This window comes from Hyperolius riggenbachi, chromosome 3, assembly GCF_040937935.1.
Source record: "Hyperolius riggenbachi isolate aHypRig1 chromosome 3, aHypRig1.pri, whole genome shotgun sequence".
NCBI lineage: Eukaryota > Metazoa > Chordata > Amphibia > Anura > Hyperoliidae > Hyperolius > Hyperolius riggenbachi.
In genome coordinates, this window is record NC_090648.1 from 346,624,113 (window position 1) to 346,652,009 (window position 27,897).

The following is a 27,897-nucleotide window of genomic DNA, read 5'->3' on the forward strand; positions in this document are numbered from 1 at the left end:
ACAGTGCAACTAGAAAAGGCTGCAGCAAGCCAGACCACATTAGAACAGGTGTAGGAACTTATAGGATAGAAGAAATAAGGCTGAAATTTTTGTTACAGAGTCTCTTTAAAAAGAAGGAGGAGAATATTTATAGCAGTGGTGGGGGTCATTCTAAACAGCTTTGATGAACATGGACAAATGAAAAAAAAAATCATATCGTGGTCCCAAAAAGTTAAAGTATCACAAATTGCAATCCCTTGACCTTGCTAATCAGGCCAAAAGTGTTCTAGAGTGAGACATTTCGTACACAACTTAGTAAATTGTGATTGTAAAATCTTCTTGTTTGCAGTTGGTTGCTGTAGGTTGCATCACTCTGTATATTGCTTTTTTACCGTATTCAAGACTTATAACATTTGAAGCAATACGGTGTAAAGAAGTATCAATTCTTTCTTTTCCCTCACACAGACCACAGTACCGGGAACTGTAATCTTCGTAGTTGAAGCACAAGATATAGATGATCTCGGAAAACTTCCAGTTTCATTTGAAATTCTAGAGGTAAATGCTGAAAACAGCTTTTTGAAGGGTCATTCATTTTACTTATCTGAATAATTATACATAGTACATATGTAGATGGAATTAAATTGGTGTCACACTTCATTATAAAGATATTGGAAGACGTCCCATCTAACTATATGCAGACTCGGAGACATGGGGCATCCCCAGGGTGCTCATGTCTCACCATGGAGCCATGCTACAGAATTATGTATGGATAAATCCACTCAACCCCATCCACAAAAAAACTCTACTGCGTGGTTCATCACCCTCCAGCAATCCTCACTATAGTTTGCCAAGTCACAGATGAGAGTCAGGCTTTGTTCACAGTGGGTGTTGCATTTCCTGTAATAGCAGGAAAGCAATGCAAAGGAGCGAGAAATCAGTGCTGCAGTAATCTGTGCATTGCGTTGCATACAGTGAAGCATACATTCAATGAAAAGAATGCTCCACAGTTACTGTTAACATGCAAATTTTTGCGTATTATTATTTAGTATTTATATAGTGCTGACATCTTACACAGCGCTGTACAGAGAATATAGTTTTGCCACTAACTGTCCCTCAGAGGAGCTCACAATCTAATCCCTACCATAGTCCTATGTCTACGTATGTTTCATGTAGTGCATTTATCATAGTCTAGGGCCAATTTAGGGGGAAGCCAATTAACTTATCTGCATGTTTTTGGAATGTGGGAGGAAACCGGAGTGCCCGGAGGAAACCCACACATACACGGGGAGAGCATACAAACTCCTTGCAGATGTTGACTTGGCTGGGATTCGAACCGGGGAACCAGCGATGCAAGCGCTAACCACTACGCCACCGTGCTGCGTATCACACTGCATGCAGTGTGCTGAGATATCATAGTGCGTAGTGCACCACATGCACTCTGAATGTCACCCTTTTGCCACATTCCATCATACCGCAATTCACCAATCGTATTGTAAACGTCGCATAGGTGGTGCATTGCAGTGCGGCAAGCCACGTTAGCAGCCAATATGCTGCACCGCACCACCGTGAACCTAGCCATATAGATTTTTATCACTTGGTTGTGCACATTATTAGGAAAATAAAATCAAAGTAGACTGAATCTCTTATGCTGGGAATATATCATGAATTTTTTGGGCAGATAGATGGCTCAAAAGATAAACTCCGACATTTCCAATGCAATAGTAAAACCACTGGCGGTTAGTTGGGCCCGGGAGTGCGCTGACAATACAACATGCTGGTGTACCCCAGGTGCCTGGAAGTGGTAAAGTCACTACACTCCCATTAAGAACCCGTGAGATTTTGAACAATCTGTTCTGCTATTTGGAGACCCTTATACAGCATTATATGGAAGAGACCGTTTTCCTTTGAACTTTTTTTGTGCAATCCTATACCCTCTTTTTTGGGGTGACGACCCCTTAAGTTCAATATGTATTATGACATGGTTGTTGTGATTGCGGGGGAGGGACTGTTAGATTTTCCCTTGTCTGTGGGGTAGGTCAGAGGCACGGTTCACACTATACCAATTTTGGTTTAAAACATTTATTGTGCCTGGTTCCTGCCCTGTGGATAATGGACATCCTTGATACTATGGTCCTTTGGCTGTGGGGCAGGTAAGAGGCACTGTCCACATTGGACCATTTGGCTCCTGCCTCATAAGTAATGGACATGTATGACACATTAATATTATGACTTATTACTACTTATGAGTTCATTTTCAATGATATGTGTGGCTGTCGCATTGAGCCTTGTTTTGAGGCATTGTGTGGACTGATTGGCCTTATGGGGTTATATTATCCCCTCAAGTGGACATATATTCATATAAATAACTCGTATGTATCTTTTCACTTTGAATTTTTAATAAATCTTATTGGTGATTGAATAGCATATACTGGTAGTCTGTTGTGTTTTGTGGTATAGTTTTTGACCAGTGCTAGTTCTCATCTTGGTTACATACCATCATATGAACAATTGATTAGTGTTTTGGTTCACTAAATATTTCTGCCTTGTTTGTTTAGGTCATACCAGCAAATGCAGATCCCAGTCTATTCTACATTGAACAACACAATCAGTCAAGTCCTACGTTTGGTAATATTGTACTTAATGGCACTTTGAACTACAACACCCTGAGTACTTTTTACCAGCTAAAAATAAAAGCAATGGTAAGAATTAAGGAAAGCTCTCTATCACTACATGCTAAATTGTTGTATTGTTGTCATTGTTGATCTTTACTATAGCAAGCCATGGTAGGGACTTTAGTTTGTGGATTCCCCTAAGGTACAGTTTATAACATGAATTGTTTAATGTATTCCATGGAAGAAAATGTGTTAGTAATATACAAATGCATAATAATAATAATAATTGCGGATTGTTATGGCATTGTATTGTATTGTTTCAATTCTAAGCTATCTTTGTTGTTGTTTATAGTAGCCACTCAGCAGGAACTTCTGATGGTGCACATTCATGGTACAATTAAAACATTCGATTTTCCCGTTTATTCAACCAAAATGATCGAATAGCGTGAAAATAGAAAATAATATGTTTTTTTAGATCAAGAAAAATGGAACAATTATTCCGTTTTTTTCCGATAAAAATTTGATCAGACAAATTGGAAAATAAAGCAAATACTATTATTATTATAAACCAACTTTTTCTTCATATTCAATCACTTTTCTCAGATTATCGAAATAATCAAACGTTTGTGTACGGTACCTCAAAAATAATTTTTAAAACTATTTGACCAAAGGACTAATTGATCAAATTTCTCTGATCAACAGACAAAGGAAAAAAGTGTACCGTATATGAGGACCGTAAGAGTTGATTAACTAAAGTCACAGGAATCCAAAATGTCTTTTTTTGTTTTTGCATAGACTGGCAAATGAGATCACTGGGTTTGATTGCATTTGCTTCTTGCCCAACCTACTGTACAACTGTGAAGTGTAAAATAAAAACCCTGGACCCGTGGTTTTCTGTAGATCAGTAGTTCCAACTGATTCCATTGAAATGAATAGGAATTGATGTATGCATGTACAAATTTCCCTACTCATCACCAGGGATTCAACAGTTATAGTCTTCAGCAGGCCATCTGCACCAAATAAAGAGCTAGAGATTGCAATTGGAGTGCACCTGTCTGGCAAACATTTTTTCCTAGCTGTGCGCAAGTGCTTGCATAATGTGTAATAATGGAAAACTGCTCATTTAGCACCCAGCTTCAGGTTATTATTAACCTCTTATCCAGCCATGCAGATTGGGTGGAACTGAAACGTTATAGCAGGTTTTTGGTCCTTCGCCTTTGATTCATGACCAATCCATACTGCCTTCAGTGTTGGGGTACTTAGCCATGGGGGCAAGACATTCTCCCCTATTCACAAAGCACCCTTGTCACAAAGTTGACAGACAATCCTGTGTCCTCAGGAAAAGATGGTGTGGGGGTAATAGAATGGTGGGAATTATAGTGCTTTCAGGTCATCCCCTTGATAAGGGAATGAGTAGATTTCCACTCCCGCCTGGGGTAAGGAGTACAGGCCAGGGTCTAATAAAATCCCTCATACTTAATTACAGGGCTTTAGAATAAAAATAAAATAAAGAATAAAAATAAAATGCTGAAAATAAAAAAAACAACAAACAAACAAAACTTATGTCCACTGATGTCAACCAGCATCATGTACATTATCTATACCAATAATGTTGTCCAGCATTATAATCTACATTAACTACAAAAGTTCATCTTTTGTTTATCCACACTCTTCTTTTCTTCTTATGGATTGAAGAATGACCAATGCTCTGTTCTCACTTTTTCTTCCATACCTTAGGAATCTTGAATCCAATCCATTTCAACATTCTGATGCAGCTTCCCACTGTCTATAACAGGGGTGGGCAAACTTTTTGTTACTTTAAGTTTAGCAGGATAAAGTATGGCGTACTTCATGCTCAATTTCTGCTGATGCAGGCCTCGGATTTCCTCCCGCCCGCAGCATGTCATTGTATGGGACTGAGGTGCACCTGAAGTTGCCATGGAGCTGCTGGGATCTTCTCCCCTCTGCATGGCACAAAAACGCTGGCACCACAGGCAGGATCAATAAGACCGGCTGGAGAGGATCGCACTGGGAGCTGAGAAGAGGCGCATCTTACTCCATTGCCAGCTGGCCACACCATCCAGGCAAACTTTTTGACTCATGGGCCACATAGTAATCTTTCTACTTGATGGGGGGGGGGGGGGGGGGTGAATGTAGCTAATGCACTCTCCTCCATCCTGGAAGCCAAATAAGCCCCTAGTCTTAGTTTGGCCCCATTTCAGGTTGCCTATGAGCTTTATCCCTCAGTATAGGTAGGCAGCTGTGCTCTTAGTATAAGGCAGCCCCCTCCCCGATTTAGGTAGCCAGGTGTGCCCCAGTATTAGCAGCCCCATCCTAGTTTAAGTGCACAAGTGTGTCCCATTATTAGCAGCCTCTCCCCAGTTTAAGTAGACCGTTGTGCCCCAGCATAAGCAGTATTAATTGACCCAGAAATACACATAGTTAGCGGCATTAGGGCAACACCTTTTCCCAAAATACAAATAATTTGAAAGAATTTAGCCACAAAATACACATAATGTGGCAGTTTTCTCCCCAAATATGCATAATGGGGCAGTTTACCCCAACATACACATAATGTGGCAGTGTTTCTTCCAAAATACACATAATGCAGCAGCATTTCCTCCATATTGCGGCAGTGTTTCTACACAAAATACCGATAATGCAGCAGCGTTTCCCCACGAAATACACATAATGCAGCAGTGTGTCCTCTAAAATACACATAATGCGGCAGAGTTTCCCCACTAAATACACATACTAGGGCAGTGTTTCCCCACTAAATACACATACTAGGGTAGTGTTTCCCCACAAAATATGCATAAGGCACATCGCTTCCGCACAAAATATACTTACTGCACAACGTTTACCCACTAAATACACATAATGTGCAGTGTTTACACACTAAATGCAGATACTGCATGGTGATTCCCCACAAAATACATATACCGCACAGTGTTTCTCAACTACATACACATAATGAGAAGCATTTCCTCCAAAATATGCATAATGCAGCAGTGATTACCCACAAAATACATATAATGCGCAGCATTTCCCCACAAAATACACATAATGCGCAGTGTTTCCTTAGAAAATAAACATAATGCGGCAGTGTTTCACCAAAAATACACATTATTGGCAGCGGTTTCCCCAAAAATACATATATAAACATATAAGGCATTTCCCACCATACAGAAAACATATTAGGGGCTTGATTCACAAAGCGGTGCTAACCTACTTAGCACGTCTAAAGTCTTTAGACGCGCTAACCAGGGTGCTAAGTAGGTTAGCACCGGATTTCTCAATCAGATCGCGCGCTAACTTTGCGTGCGCAAAGTTTTACGCGCACAAAGTTTTACGTGCGCTAAGTCCCATAGGCTTTAATGGGCACTTCGCGCGGAGCGCCCTGCGCTCTGTGCAGTACGCGCGTAAAGTTTTACGCGCATAAAGTTTTGCGCGCGTAAAGTTTTATGCACGAAAAGCTTGCTTAGACGTGCTAAGGGGGTTTTCACAGGCGTGCTAACAGTTAGCACCGCTTTGTGAATCAAGCCCTAGGTGTTTTCCCCATTAAATATGAGGCATGGTTCCCCTTTAATGTCCCCCCCCTCCACCGCAGCTAGTGCCCTCTAATAGCCTTGGAGTCTGTGCTGGCACCTAAAAAGAAAAATAATATACTCACCTGGCAGAAGACTCCTCTCTGGGTCTCCAGTGTCACTCCCTGATCTTGACTGCAGCAAGTCCATCTGCCTGCTTTAGTGATAGCTGGTGAATGGGTAATAGATCTGTGATATGGCATCGTGGGTCACAGGTGTGCCCAGCTACAGCTGCTCCCCCCCTCCCCCTTCCCCACACACACACATTTTTTTTTTATTAATACTGTATGTTTCTTACTGTGGCAAAATTAAATCAGGTCCAGTTCATGATAACCTGCTTCAACACGCACTCCCCCAAAAGCATAATGTAGAGCAAGTTGCACATTTGAAGTAAGTTGTGCTTTAGTCACAGTACTTGTAAGTAACCAACACATGACCATTCATTTTCATTCTTATAGGACCGTGGTGGGGAACTTCATGGTGAATTTATCATCCAAAACAACACAGCTTATGTAAACATCGATGTTGTGGATATGCCAGATCTCGACCCTCAGTTTATTGGAGCTCCTTATGTTGCATCTGTTTATGAACATACTGTTTTGGTAGGCATTGGGCAACCCACCCAAAACTTACTACTATTGAAAATGTCTTGGACTGTAAATAAAAAGGAAAGGATCAGTGAAAATCTCCTCCAAAGAATGCTTTCCTCAGAAGATACCATAGAGGCTAAAGGCCTGTACCCACTACGCAATTTTTCTGATGACCGGCGATCTTTTGAGTGACGATGAGAGATCGTTTCCACGATCTAGCATCATGGGTACAGGCGTGTGATTACGTGAACGACATTTGGCGACACGCATCGATAACAACCATCATGGCAGATAGGATCATTAAGATCTCCAACGACTACACAAAAGTACCGGGATCGCTTGACTTCCCGTTCGTGCTCGTCGTGTGCCGCTGCATGACATCATATGTACCCACCAGCAGGGAGATGGATCGGGAAATGTTCGTCGTTAAGGGTCGTCACTGTGAGCCATCTTCCTGGGTGGTCAGGTGAGTATTCAGCTTAAAGGGACACTTAAGCCAGGAATAAAAAAATCAGTTTTACTTTCCTGGCGCTTCTACCAGCCCCCTGCAGCCATCCCGTGCCCTCACAGTCACTCATGGAGCCTCCGCTCCCCCGCCGCCAGCTAGTTTCGTTTTTCGCTGACAGGCCTGGCCACACATATTTTTCTTTGTGTTCCCATCCACAATAGCGTCCTGCGTCTGTGCAGGACACTATTGAGGAGGGGAACAACAACAAGGATACGCGTGGTCAGGCCTGCACAGGAGCAGAAAGCCCGCTGACTCCCTGTCAGCAAAAACGAAACTAGCTGGCGGCGGGGGACCGGAGGCTGCGTGAGTGACTGCGAGGGCACGGAACAGCTGGAGGGGGCTGATAGAAGCCCCAGGCAAGTAAAACTGATTTTTTTATTCCTGGCTTAAGTGTCCCTTTAAAGAGAGTCTGAAGCGAGAATAAATCTCGCTTCAGACCTCATAGATAGCAGGGGTCCCTTCACCCCCAAATCCCCTCGGTGCAGCGGGGGAGCGCTTCCTGGTTGGGGCAGGGCTAACCGCCGCAGCCCTGCCCCACGCGCGTCTGTCAGCGCGTATCTCCGCCTCTCCCCCGCCCCTCTCAGTCTTCCTTCACTGAGAGGGGTGGGGGAGAGGCGGCGATGCGCCGCTGATAGACGCGACTGGAGGCAGGGCTGCAGCCGTTAGCCCTGCCTCCAGGAGCGACCAAGTCTGCGACCAAGTGTTGCAGTGGGGGTTTGGGGGTGAAGGGACCCCCGTTTAGCAGGGCGATAGCGGCGGTTTAGCAGGGGCACACATGCCCCTGCTAACTATGAGCTCTGAAGCAAGAATTATTCTCTCTTCAGAGTCTCTTTAAGTTTTTGCTGACAACAACTTTAAATTTCCACTTCAACACCTTCAAGAGTCTAAATCATGAAAATTATGAATGAGACCTGAATGTTCAGATGAACAGAGGTGCAATTAGCTGATGGCAAGTTTTCTCCTTGTTAGTAGCTTAATTCATACCACTGGTGATAGCTGAAGAGGGGCAGAAAATTCAGAGATATAGGCTATCATTCATAAAGCATTCCCACATGCGGAAATGCTGAAAACAGCCGACTTTACAGAGCACATAGCAAAATGTGTATTCATAAAGGCTGTTTCCGCATGAAAAGCTGACATTCCCGAGCAGAGCGATAAATCACCGCCTTGTGCGGTGATTATCGTAACAAATGTAACAAAATCTTAATTCATAAAGATTAACGCAAGCGGTATGAGGATGGGAAATACCGCTCCCTTGGATGTGGCGATAACCATGTTAAGTTAATGGAGACACAGACCTCCCAGGCAGCTGCAGTAGAGCGGAACACGGAGAAATGTATCAACTCGGCAGCTTCCTGTGTTTCCGCCAGCCTACCGCCTGCCTACTGCCTGCCTAGTTCGGGAAATCTCCGCACTGCTATCGCACCTGTACACTTTTTTATGAATGACCACACAGAAGTGTAAAATACCAAAAGCTGTGTTTTTTTTCCCGCACTGATTTTCATTACCGACCACACTTTTATGAATGATAGCCATAGTTTCAGAAAAAAACGGGTTCATGGCAGGCACAAATAAAAACTCACTTCCATCTCAGACCTTTTAGACTGCATTTGAGTAAGACGGACCAACAGTTTCAGGACTGCTGACAGAAGTATCGCAGGAGTTTAGGACTGATATTGGTTGTTGTGAGAAGAGTGCTACAGTCATTTTTTTTTTTCAGGATTTTTTAATTAAAAGGTATGGTCCATTCTAAGTTCGGTGTTTTGGAAGGTTTTTATGCATCTGAACTGCATCTAAAATGCATTGACGATTCTTACCAGTATCTACCGACAAAAATATATAAATATATATAAAATGCTCCAAATCTATGGGCACAACGAATGCAATGCGTGCAGATGTCATATAAAAGCAAGTGTATAAAAACGTCATAGAAACAGAGCCAAATCACCCAGTGCAACAGTTTGTTTATGTTTGTTTCATAAAGGATTACTCTAAGGGCTGCATGCTGTGCGTTTAGCAATGAATCTGCTGCGTTAGTTTTGTTGCACATGCTCAGTAATGTTTTTTTTTTTTAATGTAACGCATGCACTGTTTTCGTTCCATCACTGTGCGACAAAAACGGTGCACCAAATGCAGGGCTAAAGAATGCACTATAATGTCCAAGTTATAGTGCACAATACGTTGCGTTGGGGGCACGTTGTGCGACCTTAACGTCGCATCAAACGCAACGTCCTGATGTGAAAGTAGCCTTAGAATTCTGCATGCTGTATTTCACCAGATGAACCGTGGCATACAGCAGTGCTATGCTTATTTGAGAGTATTATCCCATTGCTTGTAGCAAAAATGTAATTTGTGCATACAGTTGTGTATATATACAATAATTGTACTGTAACCTGTAGTACTGTACATTCTGTTTAACTGTCTTCCTACATATGTTTCGGCTGTTTTGTACAGAATGAAGCAGTATTAAAGGTTTCTGCCACTGATCCAGACAGAGGAATTAATGCTGACATCCACTACTACATTGAAAGTAAGTATGCCAGCTCCCTGGGACATTTCATTGAGCAAGCAAGCTGGATATATCATTTATAACCTAATTTGTTTTGTGCACAGATGCCACAGTGCCAGGCCTCTTTAACATATCGTACTTATCTGGAATGGTCATTGTAAGTGGAGACATAGATCGGGAGGACTTAGTGGACCGTGATGAACAAGTTGTACTGACTGTGATTGTAAGTATTGGCTTCAGCATAATGGAAAAGACCAGTGGCGTAACTAAGGAGCTTAGGGCCCAATTGAGAGCTTTACATGGGGCCCCAAACACTCTATTGATTTGGAGACCCCAAACCTACCAAGGACAGCTGCAGTGTCAGAGAGGTGTATTTAGAGTAAAGAAACAGTTTGTTAAAGAGAACCTGTACTGAGTAAAAATATTAAAAATAAACGCATGAGGTAACTTCAAATGAACATTGCATAGTTACCTTGCCATCAGTTCCTCTCAGAAGCTCACCATTTTCTTCTGAGAATAATCCCTTACAGTTCTGACAATATTTTGTCAGATCTGAAATATATCAGTTGCTGTCAGTAAAATATCAGTTGCTGTCAGTTATAGCTGAGAGGAAAACTGATATACCAGGTAATGTCCACGTTTCCCTATGGCTCAAGTGAGCGATGTTACAGTTTAACTGTGTGCTGACCAGAAAGCTGTTACGGGTAATGTCCATTTTCAAAATGGAGGACGGAAAATCCCCTTGATCACAGTGTACAAACAGGACGCAGGACAGGAGAAAGACACTGAGGAGTAGACTACATGGAAGGTAAGTATGACTTGTGTATGCTTATTTTAACTTTTAATTTTCAGTTCAGGTTTTCTTTAAGGATTAGCATTATTCGGTGCACATATAGAGGTGTTCATTACCAACATAGCACCAATGAAAAGCTAATAAGATAGATGAAGGAGGGCCCTTAATGGGTCGCTCTGGTCCAGAAGGCCCGGTGCAGTCGCAGCCTCTGCATCCCCTATTACTACGCCACTGGAAAAGAGGAAAAGGAAGCACCGAAAAATGTATAATATAATGAAAAACTAAAGAGGCAAGTGTTGGCTCTCCTCATTAATGTAAACATTTGATATGACCAAAAATAGTTTATTGAGCACAGCCATATGATGGGTTTTGCAATAATAAAGCTCACATCATCAGGTTAATACATTGCCTGTGGCTACAGTAAATGGCGCAAAGCGTTTTATCATACTTTTTGCATATATGATTGAGGATTAAAGAGGAGCTGTCAGTCATACTATCTCAGAAAAAAAATGCATATCTAAATAGATAAATACCTGCTCTACTTACTTAACATATGTATTGCACTGTCCATATTTGGATTTTAGTGATTTTCCTATAGTAAAAAAAGGGAAAATCCTGCTTAGCATTTTCTATTTTGACTGTGTCTATCTTGAAGCTGATCCTGAGATAATTTCCTTCCTTGCTCTGACTGTGTATCATTGCCCGCCCTCCTCCCAGTCTTCAGACACTCCCACCCAGCTTTGCAATAGAAAGTGCATTGTCTCAGCATGAGAAATATTGGCCAATCAGAGAGGAACAGAGGTGTGGGAGGGAAAAACGGGAGGGAAAGAGGCTTTAGCCAATCAGGGTGCATTAGTTATTTCTGAGGGGAAAGTAAAGAAGAAATAAAGAAAGCCCAGCATGCTCTGCAACTTCCTTTGTGCGGCAGATGTACCAAATAAGAGCCAGGGAAACTGCGCAATGATGTTTTATGGAGTAGAAAAGTAAGAGTGATTTTTAACTTTTGGATTGCCTGGTTCGTATCCTTATTACTTGTTTATCAGATCAGAAAGAATTTATTTGATTTTATGCCTGACAGTTACACTTTAACTACCTACCGACCACCCCATGCAAATGGGCGTGGCCGCGGCGGCAGCCCAATGACCACCTACCGCCAATTGCCGTCAAGTCCTAGGGCTGGCTACTGCAGGGGATCGCACGTAGGCATCTCCTGCTTGGGGGGAGGAGCTCTGCCCCACCTTCAGTCTCCCAGCGGCGATCGCCGCTTGGGAGACTGTTAGATTGCGAAACTGCCGTCTTTTGACTAAGTACAGTGCTGCGATCTGGGGCACAAAAGAGCGATCGGCAGTGATAGGCTGAAGTCCTATCACAGCCAATCGCTGTGATAGGCTGGCTGGGGGAGGGAGGGTGGTGAAAGAGAAAGCAAAAATGTTTATTTATTTAAAAAAAAAAGACTATAAATATTTACAATAAGAAAATAGAATAGAATAAAAATAGAAAATCTTTATTGTCATTGTAACAACCAAAATTGTACAACGAAATTCTAAAGTGCAATTTTCCAGCAAAAGCAAAAACAGCATAACAACATTCCATTCCTACATACATTGCATTGCACACACCCTTTTTCAAAATGGCCACTTAGCAGCATTTAACATAGAAATGGCTGAAGGATAAAAACTGTTCTTTAATCTATTTGTCTTAGTTTTTATAAGTCTAAAACGTTTTCCAGAAGGAAGATATTCAAATAGCACATGTACTGGATGTGAGGCGTCACTAAAAATGTTCTTAATATTCCTGAAATAAGAAGTATATAATTCTTCTAATGGAAGAAGAGGACAGTCAATTATCCTCTGGGCAACCTTAATTACCCTTATGAAGCTGCTTTTTCTGTGCTACTGTGCAGCTTGAAAACCACGCACAGAGACACTGCGGTAAAAAGACACCAACAATTTCTCAGGAATATTATTATTCCTAAGCACCCTTAAAAAATATAGCCTCTCCTGTGCCTTTTTCACTACTTCAGCAATATGTGACCCCAAAGTCAGGTCCTCTTTAATAGTAACTCGTAAAAACCGAAAGTCTGTGACCCTCTCTACAATATTTCCATTTATAATAAGTGGCTGAATGTAATTTGCCTTCTTCCTAAAATCCACTATAAGCTCCTTGGTTTTAGCTATATTTAGGAGCAGATTATTGTCTCTACACCACATTTCCAGCCTTTCTACCTCATCCCTGTAGGCAGACTCATCCCCCCCTGAAATAAGCCCCACCACTGTAGTGTCATCAGCAAACTTAACGATGGTGTTACTATGGTGGGCAGGAACACAATCATGAGTGTAGAGCGTATAGAACAGGGGGCTCAGCACACAGCCCTGAGGAGAGCCAGTGCTGAGACTGATAGATGAGGAAACATTTGTACCCACTCTAACCCTCTGAGGACGATCGCTCAAAAAGTTCTTAATCCAGAGGCAAGTTGAATATGGAAGCCCTATGTCTGACAATTTGGTCACCAGTCTATGGATGGGGTATAATAGTGTTAAAAGCAGAACTAAAATTAATAAAAAGCAATCGTGCATAACTCCCTCGCTGCTCTAAATGGGGCAGTACAACATGGAGGACAGTAGCCACCGCATCCACTGTAGATCTTTTTGATCTATAGGCAAACTTGATGTTGATGGAACATGGGAGGAATAAAAGAGATGATATAGTTGATGAGCTTCTCAAAACACTTCATAATCACCAGATCAGTGAATAATGGCGCACAGCGCCTATGCATAAAAATGGCGCCGCATTAAAAAGATACGCTTATCGCTATTTATCGTTAGTACTGTATAATAATGGCGCACAGGGAAAAAAGAAGAAAAACGGCACACAGTAACGTTATTTATCAATAGCGCCGTTCATATGCCAAACAGCAGACGTTATTGCGCCAGTAACGTTATTTATCAATAACTAACCTATATAAGTCAAACTGCAGAAGTTATTTAACTGCAAAACGGTGATTAGATGTAATGTAACACTGTCAAGGTTAGGCACCTCCAGGGGGGTGGATAGGTTTAGGCACCTCCAGGGGGGTGGTTAGGGTTAGGAACCACCAGGGGGGTCTTAGGGTTAGGCACCACCAGGGGGGTGCTTAGGGTTAGGCACCTCCAGGGGGGTGGTTAGGGTTAGGCACCACCAGGGGGGGGTCTTTGGGTTAGGCACCACCAGGGGGGTCTTAGGGTTAGGCACCACCATTGGAGTCTTAGGGTTAAGCACCACCAGGGGGGTGGTTAGGGTTAGGCAACACCAGGGGTGTGGTTAGGGTTAGGCACCACCAGGGGGGTGGTTAGGGTTAGGCACCACCAGGGGGGTGGTTAGGGTTAGGCACCACCAGGGGGGGGGTTGGGGTTAGGGATAGGTAGGTACAGAGAGGGTTCTGTGTGTTAACGCTAAATAACGAAAAGGCTTTAACGCTAAATAGCGATAAGCGACAAACGGATTAGCGGCAACACCGTGCGCCATTATTCTCAGGCGCCATTTTCAGATGGATCCCATAATCACAGGTGTCAATGCGACTGGCCTGTAGTCATTTAGACTATTGATGGTCTGATTTTTGGCCAGAGGAACTATAATAGAGGATTTTAAACAAGTTGGTACAATTGATTGAGACAAGGACTGATTAAAAATCCTAGTGAAGACCCCAGCTAGTTGGTCTGCACATTCTTTTAAAACACGTCCTGAGACACCATTTGGTCCAGCTGCCTTTCGTGGGTTGATGGCTCGCAACGTGCGTCTTACATCATGCTCCCCCAATACATAAGGGGCACGGTTATTGATATCTGAATGGGGTCTAGCTGTCTCATATGAATCCATTTCAAACCGTGCAAAGTAATAATTCAGTTCCTCAGCTAATGATGAATCACCGCCCACGTTTTCAGAACTAAAAACAACTGGGGGGCGTTTAGACCCCACCAATAGAAAGCTCTGTTGGTGGGGAGCAAAGGGGGGGCAGGAATCACTGGTGCAGTGTGTTGTGTGGCCCTGCAGCTTGGCCTTAAAGCTGCAGTGGCCCATTTTACTAAAAATGGCCTGGTCTTTAGGGGGGGTTTAGCACTGTGGTCCTCAAGAGGTTAAGTTATGGATTTCTAAAACCAGATGTTTCACATGACTATACAATTCATTCACGAGCAGCTTACTTCAAAAAATATCCAATTTGATTTGCTTGGGGTTTCCTTAGATCAGGATCAAACTGAGATATAAATTTTTAAGCCAGCAGAGCAAATTCTTTAACAATAGTGTGCAAGGTTGTGAGTTATGTTCATATCAAAATGATCATTGTACAATTTCTACACTAGCTCAGTAATAGGGAAGTGGAGCATATGCCACCCTGTAATTAGATTCATTATTATATGAATGTGAGTTCTCCTAACACATAAAGAGAAAAAAAGCCACTTGTGACCATACTACTGTATATGTGGCTGCATCACCGTTACAGCCCACCATCACTGAGCAAAAGTTGTTTAGTGCCTGACATTTGTGACACCCGCGTGCTGTGTTACCCACACACAGCGTCACAGCAACATCCATGTGACCGACTGTACTGTGTTATCTATGATATCAGTATGCCCCCCCCCTCAAAAAAAATATATTTTCACAGACATCTGTGAGAATACCCTTTTGCTAGTCACTGCCTGCTGTGTGATCAACGTACTGTTATTGTGTCATTTCAACATCTTTGTGACTATCCTGTGTGTTCTACATGTGCATGTATATCACTGTATGATTTCCATGTGCCCCCTCCCCCTAAAAGATTTTTTTTATATATAAAAATTGTGACTATTAATTCCCAAAATAAAGAAGAGGTGATTGACTGGCTCACTCAGCATTCCACCTCTTCTACCTCGTCTGCTGCCAATGTTCCTGCACCCTCCTCCTCATCCCCTTCTGCTGTGGTCAACTGCAACATCACTTCCACCCCACAGCAGCCCCTCTAAATGAATTGGATTGGTCAGAGGAGCTATTTCCCCAGGCACTGATGGACAAAAATGATGTGCAAGCATCGTCATCGGATTAAGGAGAGAAGCAAGGCAGACATAAATCAAATCAAAGATAGCTTTATTGGCATGACCAAGATTCATACAGGCATTGCCAAAGCAGGTTGAAATGGAAGGGGGTGGGGCAGAGGTACAGTGGGTTAGCAGTTCATGGACATTTTTAGGACACTCACACAACAGTCTCCAGGTCACCAAATGGTAACGTAACCAACTAGGGGGAATGCGTTACTGGATCTGATCATTTCTAATAGACCAGATAATGTATCAAATGTGCAGGTTCAAGAACATTTGGGAAATAGTGATCACAACATGATAACGTTTGGGCAGCGGGACCACTAAAACTATGAATTTTAGAAAAGCAAAGTTCAATCAAATTAGGCAGGCACTAAGTTTGGTGAACTGGGATAATGTACTACAAGGGGATGACACTGAAGGGAAATGGCAAGCTTTTAAACGTATTCTCAATCAATATTGTAGTATGTATATCCCATTGTAACGATCGGTGGGCGCAGAGAGTATCTGATTACCGGTGATCTGCAGTATCGCCGGAAATACAGATATATACCAGATTATAAGTGATCTGCAGTCTCACCGATAATCCGATATACAAACTAACCTCTGTTCGCCTGAGTAGAGTGTAGTGTTTTGGTGTAACAGTAACACTAGGAGGCCTAGGCCTCAGTGCAGCAAGGAGAACTGCACGGATTCCTTCCGCAGACCTGAGCTCTCCAAGACGGGAGGAGTCAGACTGACAGTAGGAAGGAAAGTCCGAGAGTGACACTCAGGAAGAAGTGTCACTAACAGGACTGGGAACCGCCTCCAATCGTGAGGTCGGTTCTCGAGGTCAGACAAGCCAGGTCGTACACACACGGACAGATAAAGTACAAATACAGTAGGCAAAGGCGGAGTCAAAGTACAGGCAGGGTTCAGCAACGGGGTATCAGATATATCGGGGTACAAAATCAGGAGGCAGAAACAGAGTCTAGGAACGAGCCGAGGTTCGGCAACAGAGTATCAGAAATATCGAGGTACAAGGTCAGAGTTCAGGAGGATAGTCGAGGCAGGCAAAAGTCATAACAGAAAATCACAATCAAACTAGTACTTTAGCTATCAATAATCTAGCTAAGTGTAGGATTACAGCTCCAGCTGGTCCCGGCACACTTAAGGATCTGACTACGGATCTGGGTGCTCCCACATATGTGATCGCACGCCAGACAAAGAGCAAGTGAACAACCAGCAGTATATATACTCTAGGACCTTTCCAGGACCTCCCTAATTGCTGGTCCAATGAGAGCAGTGGAATTTGTCAGCTGACCCAGTTGGTCAGCCGACACCCTTCTAACTGCTATTTAAACTCTGCCTCTCTGCTCGCGCGCGTGTAAGTCTGAATCTTGGTGGACTATCAGTCCCAGCCACACCAGTACTGTCATGCAATGTATCTAGTGCGGGGGCCGCCTCTGATGCGGATTCCGCCGCACTGCCTATGCGGCATGCAGCGTTTTTTCCGCGTTGTGACGCCATGCTGGACGCGGAAACAGCCGCCTCACCTTGAGAGACGGCGGCATTTCCGCGTCTCCTTACAGTACCCCCCCCCCGAGGAGTGGACTCCGGACAACTCCTTCCAGGCTTTTCTGGATGTACCGTATGAAATTCCCTCACTAACTCATCCGCATGCATGCGGTTCCCAGGTACCCATTGCCTCTCCTCAATGCCGTACCCCTTCCAATGTACGAGATACTGCACCGAGTTTTGTACAGTACGTGAATCTATGATTCTTTCCACCTCATACTCGGGTTGGGCATTGACTAAGACAGGAGGAGGAGGAGTGGGACCCAGCTGGACTGCGGGTTTGAGAAGTGATACATGGAAAGACCTCACTCCCCGCATGCTGGTGGGAAGATCAACGGTATATGTGACATCGTTGATCTTCCTAGTCACAGGGAATGGGCCCACGAACCTGGGACCAAGTTTGTCAGAAGGTTGTTTCAGAGCCAAATGACGTGTAGACACCCAAACCAAGTCTCCAGGTTGGAAGCTCCACTCTACTGAACGTCTCTTATCAGCTTGAACCTTTTGATTAACAAAAGCTTTTCGTAAATTATCTCTCACCGTGCGCCAAATATCTTTAAAAGATCTCTGCCAGGCTTCCAAAGCTGGAAACGGAGAGGAGGCCACTGGCAATGGTGAGAACTTGGGCAATCTTCCAGACACCACCTGGAATGGAGAGAATCCGGTGGAGGAGCTTTTTAAATTGTTTTGTGCGAACTCCGCGAAAGGCAGAAATTTGACCCAGTCGTTCTGTGTTTCTGCAACATAGCACCTCAAGAATTGCTCCAAAGACTGGTTGATTCTCTCCGTTTGCCCATTGGTCTGTGGGTGGTAGCCCGATGAAAATGACAACTTCATGCCCATTTGTTGGCAGAATGCCCTCCAGAATTTAGAAATGAACTGGACTCCCCGATCCGACACTATGTTTTCCGGAATGCCGTGCAGCCGGAACACATGTGTGATAAACAGGTCAGCCAATTCCTGGGCCGAGGGGAGTCCTTTCAAGGGCACGAAATGGGCCATTTTACTGAAGCGGTCGACTACCACCCAAATGACCGACATGCCTTCTGACTTGGGAAGTTCACCTACAAAATCCATGGACAAATGGGTCCATGGCTCACTCGGGGTGGGTAAAGGCTGCAAGGTACCCACAGGTGCCAGCCGGGAGGGTTTACTCTTAGCACAAACCGCACATTCCCTCACGAATTCCTTGCAATCAGCTGCCAAGGAAGGCCACCAAGCACATCTAGCTACCAGATCCTGTGTTCTAGATGCTCCAGGATGCCCAGCATTTTTATGCGTATGGAACATCTCTAGAACCTGGAGACGGAACGGTAGCGGAATGAACAGCACCCCTGCGGGTTTTCCTTCTGGGATGTCTTGTTGGAAGGGAATTAAAGTCCCCTTCCAATCCTCCCAAGTCTCTGTTGCGGCCAGTACCAACCTCTGGGGAACAATAGTCTCTGGAATGGAGGGCTGTGCTGTCTCTGACTCAAAGCACCTGGACAAGGCATCCGCCTTAGTGTTCTTGCTACCCGGTGTATACGTAATAATGAAAGAGAATCGAGAAAAAAACAATGACCAACGAGCCTGGCGAGGGCTCAACCTCTTAGCTCCCTCGATGTATTCTAGATTTTTATGGTCAGTGTAAACCGTGACCGTATGCTCCGCTCCCTCTAGCCAGTGTCGCCATTCCTCGAAGGCTAACTTAATGGCTAAGAGCTCTCTGTTGCCAATATCGTAGTTCCTTTCCGCAGGGGAGAATCTACGGGAGAAGTAGGCACACGGGTGCAATCTACCCTGCAAGCCAGATCGCTGAGACAGCACAGCCCCCACCCCGACCTCTGAGGTATCCACCTCAACAATAAAAGGAAAAGACGTATCCACATGCCTGAGGATGGGTGCAGAACAAAATAAGCCCTTCAGGGTGGCAAAAGCCTGTAACGCCTCGGGAGACCAGTGAGTGGTATCTGCACCCTTCTTGGTGAGACTGGTAAGTGGAGAAATCACCGTAGAGTACCCCTTTATGAACCTCCTATAATAGTTGGCAAAGCCAAGAAACCGCTGAAGCGATTTCAAGCCTACCGGCTGAGGCCATTCTAACACAGCGGAGACCTTGGCCGGATCCATGGACAGGCCAGTAGTAGAGATTATGTACCCCAGGAAAGCGACAGATGTTACCTCGAAGATACATTTTTCTAACTTAGCATACAATAGATTCTGCCTTAGTCTGTTCAAAACGAACCTCACATGGGTCCTATGTTCAGAGAGACTGTTGGAGAAGATAAGAATATCGTCTAGATAAACTAGAACAAATCTTCCCAACACCTCTCTGAAGACCTCGTTGATGAGTTCCTGGAAGACGGCCGGGGCATTACATAACCCGAAGGGCATTACCAGGTACTCATAATGCCCGTCTGGTGTATTAAAGGCCGTCTTCCATTCATCGCCCTTTCTTATGCGTACCAGGTTGTACGCACCTCGCAAATCCAGCTTAGAAAAGATCTGGGCGCCAGTGATTTGTGTAAAAAGATCGTCTATCAAGGGCAGCGGATAGCGATTTTTTACTGTAATCTTGTTGAGACCGCGGTAATCAATGCAAGGCCGCAGACCTCCGTCTTTCTTTTTTACAAAGAAGAAGCCGGCCCCAGCAGGCGACCGGGACGGCCGAATAAAGCCTTTGGCCAGATTCTCCCTAATGTACTCCTGCATCGCCAATTTTTCGGGCCCCGACAAATTGTACAAACGACCCCGGGGGGGTACACAACCAGAACGGAGATCAATGGGACAGTCGAAAGGGCGATGTGGAGGCAATTTATCGGCAGCTTTAGGGCAGAAAACATCAGAATATTCAGCATACTGGTCTGGTACCCCTTCCACCTGAATTCTGGTTTGCCCCAATGTTAGCTTCCCCAAACACTGATGAAAACAATGGGGAGACCAGGAGGTTAACTGACCCGTGGCCCAGTCGATGTGCGGTGAATGGACTTGCAACCACGGCATGCCTAAGATAATAGTGGAGGTTGACATGTGCAGCACAAAAAATTGTAATTCTTCCCCATGCAGAACCCCTATGGTAAGTCTCACCATCGGAGTCTGTGACAGGGCACGATTCCGTTGCAGAGGGGAATCGTCCACTGCCGTAACCTGAATGGGGGGTCTCACAGGAGTGAGTGGGAGGCCCAACTCCTGAGCAAATTCGAAGTTCATAAAATTAGCCGCTGAGCCAGAATCAATAAAGGCTTCAGTGGATACAGATTTATCCTCCCATGTAACCGTACAAGGGAGAAGTAATTTTTTCTCTTTAAGGGGTGCAATTTGCGTGCCCAGGGTGTCACCCCCCACTACTCCTAGGCAAACTCGTTTCCCGACTTGTTAGGGCAGTTTCGCACTCTATGCCCTGCTGCTGCACAATACAGGCACAGCTGTTCTGTCATTCTCCGCCTTCGTTCCACCTGGGTCAGCCTTGACCGACCAATCTGCATTGGTTCGGGCGGTGGCAAGGCCGGGGAGGGTGAGACAGGCGGAGAAGGTGTCACTAGGGGTGTAGCGGATGGTGCCGCGTACGATGTCACCCTGACACGGTGACTGCCCCTAGCCTGCCTCTGGTGGCGCAACCTGCGATCCACTCGAATGGCCGATGATATGGCTTCATCAACCGTCTTGGGCTCAGGCACGGTTAACATTAAGTCGGAGACCTCCTCTGACAACCCAGACAAGAAGTAATCCATTAAGGCAAAGTTGTCAAATCTAGTAGTGACTGACCACCTGCGGAATTCTGCCGCATAATGCTCAACCGAACCTCTGCCTTGCCGCAAAAGTTTGAGCTTCCGCTCAGAGGATGCAGCAAGGTCAGGGTCGTCGTAAATTACGGCCATAGCCTTAAAGAATTCCTCTACCGAGGTTAGAGCTGTATCGGTAGAAGGCAGGTTATATGCCCAGGACTGGGAGTCGCCAGTCAGCAGGGTTTTAATGAAGATGACCCGTTGGGCCTCAGTCCCCGAGGATCGGGGTCTCAGCTCGAAATATGACAACACTCTACTCCTGAAATTCCGGAAGTCAGATTTGTGGCCGGAAAACTTATCAGGTACAGGCATACGTATGTCATCACTAGGAGGGGATCGCACTGAATCAACTGACGTCTGTAGGGTTTTCACAGAGCCTGATAAGGCATCAATTAAGGCTTTGTGCTGGCCCAGTGCTTGATGAATGTTATCCACCGAAGTGGCAAGCACAGTCAGAGGATCAGTGCGTGATTCCATCGTTTTTGTGGTCTGGCGTTCTGTAACGATCGGTGGGCGCAGAGAGTATCTGATTACCGGTGATCTGCAGTATCGCCGGAAATACAGATATATACCAGATTATAAGTGATCTGCAGTCTCACCGATAATCCGATATACAAACTAACCTCTGTTCGCCTGAGTAGAGTGTAGTGTTTTGGTGTAACAGTAACACTAGGAGGCCTAGGCCTCAGTGCAGCAAGGAGAACTGCACGGATTCCTTCCGCAGACCTGAGCTCTCCAAGACGGGAGGAGTCAGACTGACAGTAGGAAGGAAAGTCCGAGAGTGACACTCAGGAAGAAGTGTCACTAACAGGACTGGGAACCGCCTCCAATCGTGAGGTCGGTTCTCGAGGTCAGACAAGCCAGGTCGTACACACACGGACAGATAAAGTACAAATACAGTAGGCAAAGGCGGAGTCAAAGTACAGGCAGGGTTCAGCAACGGGGTATCAGATATATCGGGGTACAAAATCAGGAGGCAGAAACAGAGTCTAGGAACGAGCCGAGGTTCGGCAACAGAGTATCAGAAATATCGAGGTACAAGGTCAGAGTTCAGGAGGATAGTCGAGGCAGGCAAAAGTCATAACAGAAAATCACAATCAAACTAGTACTTTAGCTATCAATAATCTAGCTAAGTGTAGGATTACAGCACCAGCTGGTCCCGGCACACTTAAGGATCTGACTACGGATCTGGGTGCTCCCACATATGTGATCGCACGCCAGACAAAGAGCAAGTGAACAACCAGCAGTATATATACTCTAGGACCTTTCCAGGACCTCCCTAATTGCTGGTCCAATGAGAGCAGTGGAATTTGTCAGCTGACCCAGTTGGTCAGCCGACACCCTTCTAACTGCTATTTAAACTCTGCCTCTCTGCTCGCGCGCGTGTAAGTCTGAATCTTGGTGGACTATCAGTCCCAGCCACACCAGTACTGTCATGCAATGTATCTAGTGCGGGGGCCGCCTCTGATGCGGATTCCGCCGCACTGCCTATGCGGCATGCAGCGTTTTTTCCGCGTTGTGACGCCATGCTGGACGCGGAAACAGCCGCCTCACCTTGAGAGACGGCGGCATTTCCGCGTCTCCTTACACCCATATGGAAACAAAATGTCTAGGAATAAAAAAAGGCCTCTATGGATGAATAGAAAGGTTAGGGATAAAATGAAGAGGAAAAAGAATGCCTATAAGGTCCTAAAACAGGAGGGGACTGAGGCTGCACTAAGCAATTATAAGGAGTGCAATAAAAATTGTAAAAAAGAAATTAGGCTGGCAAAGATCGAAGCTGAAAATCAAATCGCTAGGGATATCAAATCTAACCCAAAAAAGTTTTACAAGTACATCAACTCTAAAAAAAGAAAGGTTGACTGTATAGGAATCCTAAAGGATGAGGGTGGGAACTCAATGGTGGACGACCAAGGTAAGGCAGAGTTATTAAATGCTTTCTTTGCTTCTGTCTTCACAAAGGAAACAGCACTGTTGCAAATTACAGAGGCAGAAGAGTCTCAATCTTCTAACTGTAATATTAAATACTTAACGCAGGAAGAAGTAAAGGCAAGACTAAATAAATTAAAAATAGACAAGGCACCTGGCCCGGATGGCATGCATCCTCGGGTCCTAAGAGAATTAAGTTCAGTTATAGCTAAGCCCCTTTATCTTATCTTTTGTGACTCTCTTGCAACTAGCAGAGTCCCAGTGGATTGGCGTACAGCCCACGTTTTCCCATTATTTAAGAAGGGCAAAAAATCTGATCCAGGAAATTATAGACCTGTAAGCTTAACATCAGTTGTATGCAAACTATTTGAGGGGTTACTAAGAGATACTATACATGACTTCATAGTAGAAAATAATCTTATTTCTCAGCATCAACATGGGTTTACTAAAGACAGGTCCTGTTTGACTAACATGCTCAGCTTTTATGAGGTAGTGAATGCTAATATGGATATTGGGAATGCTGTAGATGTGATATACTTGGACTTTGCAAAGGCCTTCGACACTGTTCCCCACAGAAGTCTGGTGCAAAAGTTGAGGATGCAAGGACTGGCGAAGAGTTTGTGTGCATGGATAGGGAACTGGCTAATGGACAGAAAACAAAGAGTTGTGGTCAATGGATCGTACTCAAAATGGGAGACTGTTAGCAGTGGGGTCCCACAGGGGTCTGTACTGGGTCCAGTGCTCTTCAATTTATTTATTAATGACCTAGTAGATGCAGTAGTGAGCAATGTTGCTGTTTTTGCAGATGATACAAAATTGTGCAGAATCATCAACTCTCAGGAAGATAGTGTCATATTGCAACAGGATCTGGATAGGATGGCTATATGGGCACATACATGGCAGATGAAATTCAATGTTGACAAATGTAAAGTCATGCATTTTGGTCGTACCAATGGTCTAGCACCATACAAAATAAATGGGATACAGTTGGGAACATCAAACTTGGAGAAGGACTTAGGAGTACTCATCGACAACAAGTTAAATAATCGTACTCCATGCCAAGCCGCTGCAGCTAAAGCGAACAAAATTTTGGGATGCATTAAAAGGGAAATAAAAACTTGAGATGCTAGCATAATATTGCCCCTGTTTAACTCTCTAGTAAGGCCACATCTGGAATATGGAATTCAGTTCTGGGCACCACATTACAAAAAAGATATTGCAGTTTTAGAGCAGGTGCAGAGACGAGCTACAAAATTGATACGTGGGATGGAAGGTCTCGCTTACCAAGAAAGGTTAGATAAACTGGGTTTATTTAGTCTAGAGAAAAGACTTCTTAGAGGAGATCTATTTAACATGTATAAATACATTAGAGGGCAATATAATAGCTTGGCGGATGAGCTTTTTGTCCCTAGGCCTTCTCAAAGGACTAGAGGACATGAGCTGCGCATGGAGGAAAAACGTTTTAGCCATTTATTTAGGAAAGGGTTCTTTACAGTAAGAGTGGTTAAGATGTGGAATGCATTGCCACAGGAAGTCGTTATGGCAAACTCTATACCTGCATTTAAAGGGGGCTTAGATGCTTTCCTTGCGTTGAAAGACATCCATGGCTACAATTACTAGGTTATGCCTAATGATGTTGATCCAGGGATTTTATCTGATTGCCATCTGGAGTCAGGAAGGAATTTTTCCCATTTGGGGCTAATTGGACCATGCCTGGTGGGGTTTTTTTCGCCTTCCTCTGGATCAACAGGGGTATGTGGGGGACGGGCTGGAGTTGTACTTTGTACTGGTTGAACTCGATGGACGTATGTCTTTTTTCAGCCAAAATAACTATGTAACTATGTAACTATGTAACTATGTGTGTTGTCCCTGCTGCTGCAACATACTGTGAGCTTGAAACTGTAAGGGTGATGATGATGTGGTGATGGATGTGTCATGGGTGCTCACAAGAGAGGAACAGGAGGAGGAGAGTTCAGAGGGAGACCAAGCCTCGGAGAGGTAGGAATGGGGTAGGAAGCAGGGAGATGTTGTAGGGCACAGGAGGCACACAGCAGAGTGTCAGCCAGACACCCGGTCACTTCTAGCGATACTAGACTGGCTCAACAAGGCTCATTACTATGGAAATACTTCTATGTGTGCTGCTGACTGTTCAAAAGTTGTTGTTGGAAGACCAGCACCCACGTAGGAATAACTTCGCTGAGAAGGCACCTGGAGTCCCATCACAAAGCCCTAACGCCCTATAGCAGGAAGTCCTTCAAAAAAGGAGCTGTCAAAGTGCAAGCCAGCCTCCTTGTGTTCCACCTTACACCTCCTACCCTCCTCCTCTCCCTGGTTCCCAGTTGTCCTCCACTCTGCCTTCCAGCCTTCCTGCTTCATCATAAGTGTTCTATCCCTCAGATGTTTGGAGGGGAAAAAAATGATATCGACAAGTAACCCCCTTGCCCAATGTCTGACAGCTGGCCTGTCAGAACTACTAGCCCGCCAGCTGGTTGAATCTTAGGCCTTCCAAAAATGTGTATGCATTTCAGCACTGCAATGTACAATACCTCAACAGGTTGCTTCTGGATTCACCCTCCGAGAACGCCTCAACCAACAGGTATCTGACTACCTTGGGTTACTGATCACTGCTTACATGTTATTGTCACTAAGCAAAAATATTTTTTTTTAAAAGAACTTGTAGTTTTTGAGAAAATCAATTTTAAAAATGCAAAGGAAGAATGGTTTTTAATTCTAATTTCTAAATTAGTGGTTTCTAATGAAACATTCTTATTTGCATATGAAGATGTTGAGGGATTGAGAATGTGCAGTGTGTTGCGTTTGATGAATTGCATTGCATTTGGTAAAATAAAAACACATTTTTTTGTAGTATATTTTGTGAAGCACCTATGGCTACACTATGTAGTAATGTTATGTATGCTTTAATAATTTAGCTCTGTAATATATTATTCTCACTTATTTTCCGCAGGCCCAAGAACAAATGTTAAATGTATATGGGGAAAATGCTACAGCAGCTGCGAGTGTTACAATCCGCATATTAGATATAAATGACAATAAACCCCAATTCTATAACTGTGATATAACGGACTGTGATTTTTCTGCTGGTCCAGAAAGTAACTTTATTGGAGAGATAGAAGAGCACTCTTCTGTTCGGGTACCCGTAGCAAATCTCACCATTGTTGCTAATGACCCTGACAAGGTAAGGAGTCAGCTTTATGACATATTGACATACTGACATATCTGGGACGAACAATAGGGATGACTGGCTAGACATCTGGAGTAGAGTTTCCAGTTGTCCCTGCAACCTGCACACTGTGGAGGCAGCCTATAAAATAACGACCCACTGGTATCTGGTTCCTGTCCGCATTGCCAACATTTTTCCTACTGCAAATCTCTTCTGCTTCCGAGGCTGCAGGGTGCTAGGTGATATGCTCCATACCTGGTGGTCCTGCCTCCCCCCACCTTCGCATCTGGAGCCAAGTCTATGAATTGTTATCCTCTCTCTTTGATAAACTCATTGCCAAAGACCCTTGGCAGGCACTGCTACATGAAAAAATTGACATTCTAACGGCGTTACAAAACAAATTGGCCTCCTTGATTTTCTCAGCTGCCACCGTGACCTTTTCCCAAAACTGGAAGAAACCTACAGTCAATTTTGGGAAAGTGAAATCAATGGTTAATTATTTCATGATTAATGAAAAAATAGACTAGTATCCTAAGAGACACTCATAAGAAATTTGAAAAAATGTGGGATCCCTGGCTAAAACTAGAACATCCCCTAATGGACAATACTTTGGTTACAAGGCTGTGAGATAGGCCCCATCTTCTCCTTCCTCTTCCTTCTCTTATCTTCCTCTCCCTCTTCCCCCCTATACTTTTTGTATTTTCTCTACCCACTCTCTGCCCTATCAACAAGGCTTTCACACACACACTCAGGTGATCTCCAATTACCTGCGGGCGGACAACCACAGTCTTAGCCTATACTGGCCTCCCTCCCCTCCGGATGGACCAGGCCCCTTGTTAAATGTTATACATGCTCCAGATAGTTGGTCGAAATCCTCTGGAGCATAACCAAAGCTTATCAGTTTTACTACTCTTATTTGTGTTTTTGTTGTTTATTTACTCTCATGAGTTGCACTGTTGCATCCCATGATACTTGACGTATATAATGTTGTTAATGTCCATATATCAACTTTGCTTTTTTTACCACCCTGTTAAACCAAAAACAATAAAAAAAAATCTTTGAAACACTAAAACTTAACAACCATGCCCAATGTTTAACATGTGTGTGGTCAGCATCCCAATGTTTCCTGTGCGAGAAGGAAGAAGAAAACCCCTATGTCCAAAGTCAGAGTTGGGACAAGGTCCTCTAGCACCTGAGGCTGAGACACCAAAGTGCACCCCCCCCCATCCCTCCCTCCCCAGCCATCACACACTGATTGCTATTAGAGTAAGAGGTGCCCCAGGGCCCCCAACCGCCCCTTCCCAACACCTTAATCTCTAGTTATCTGCCCTGCAATCACTGCTATGTATCCCCTTTTCCTATTTCTCTTTGCTTCAAACACAATAGGGGAATGATAGTGGAGTGATTTGTGCGCCCCTCCTACACTGCGTCCTGAGGCTGGAGCCTCTCTTGCCTCTGCCTCGGCCCGGCCTTGTCCACAGGGGAGCTTACTCAATCTACATCCGTAATATAGTCATCAAAAGAAAGCACAAGTATGTAGTCTCTTGAAATGCTGAGTACCATAAACACATGGATAGATCTGAAGAAAGGCGCTCCCTGAGCACTAAATGTGACACCCTCCCCAATAGGGAATTACTCATATTAGGTTGTGGTGTACAAAGTCACTATTGACTGTTTAGCTAGACTGGCTTGTATCTGGACACCAATCCTTTTGTTCTGGCAATCCTTTCACCTCAGGACCTGTTGGGAAGGCTATAAGGCAACCGCCTGGCTCCAGTCTGGACAGCACTGCTTTTTAGCCACTGAAGCACAAACAGGGGCTCTGCCTCTGATTAAACTA

The 27,897-nt window shown here is 44.4% G+C and overlaps 1 protein-coding gene across 1 annotated transcript in view; it reads left to right on the forward strand.

Annotated features, from left to right (window-relative positions):
* CDHR2 (cadherin related family member 2) overlaps positions 1–27,897 on the forward strand; it is a 126,420-nt gene that overhangs the window by 35,776 nt on the left and 62,747 nt on the right. Inside the window, exons 7-12 of the mRNA XM_068272817.1 lie at positions 445–534; positions 2,535–2,678; positions 6,637–6,780; positions 9,731–9,806; positions 9,890–10,008; positions 25,842–26,072. Of these exons, the coding sequence (XP_068128918.1) occupies positions 445–534; positions 2,535–2,678; positions 6,637–6,780; positions 9,731–9,806; positions 9,890–10,008; positions 25,842–26,072 (804 nt within the window). The remainder of the gene's footprint in view (positions 1–444; positions 535–2,534; positions 2,679–6,636; positions 6,781–9,730; positions 9,807–9,889; positions 10,009–25,841; positions 26,073–27,897) is intronic.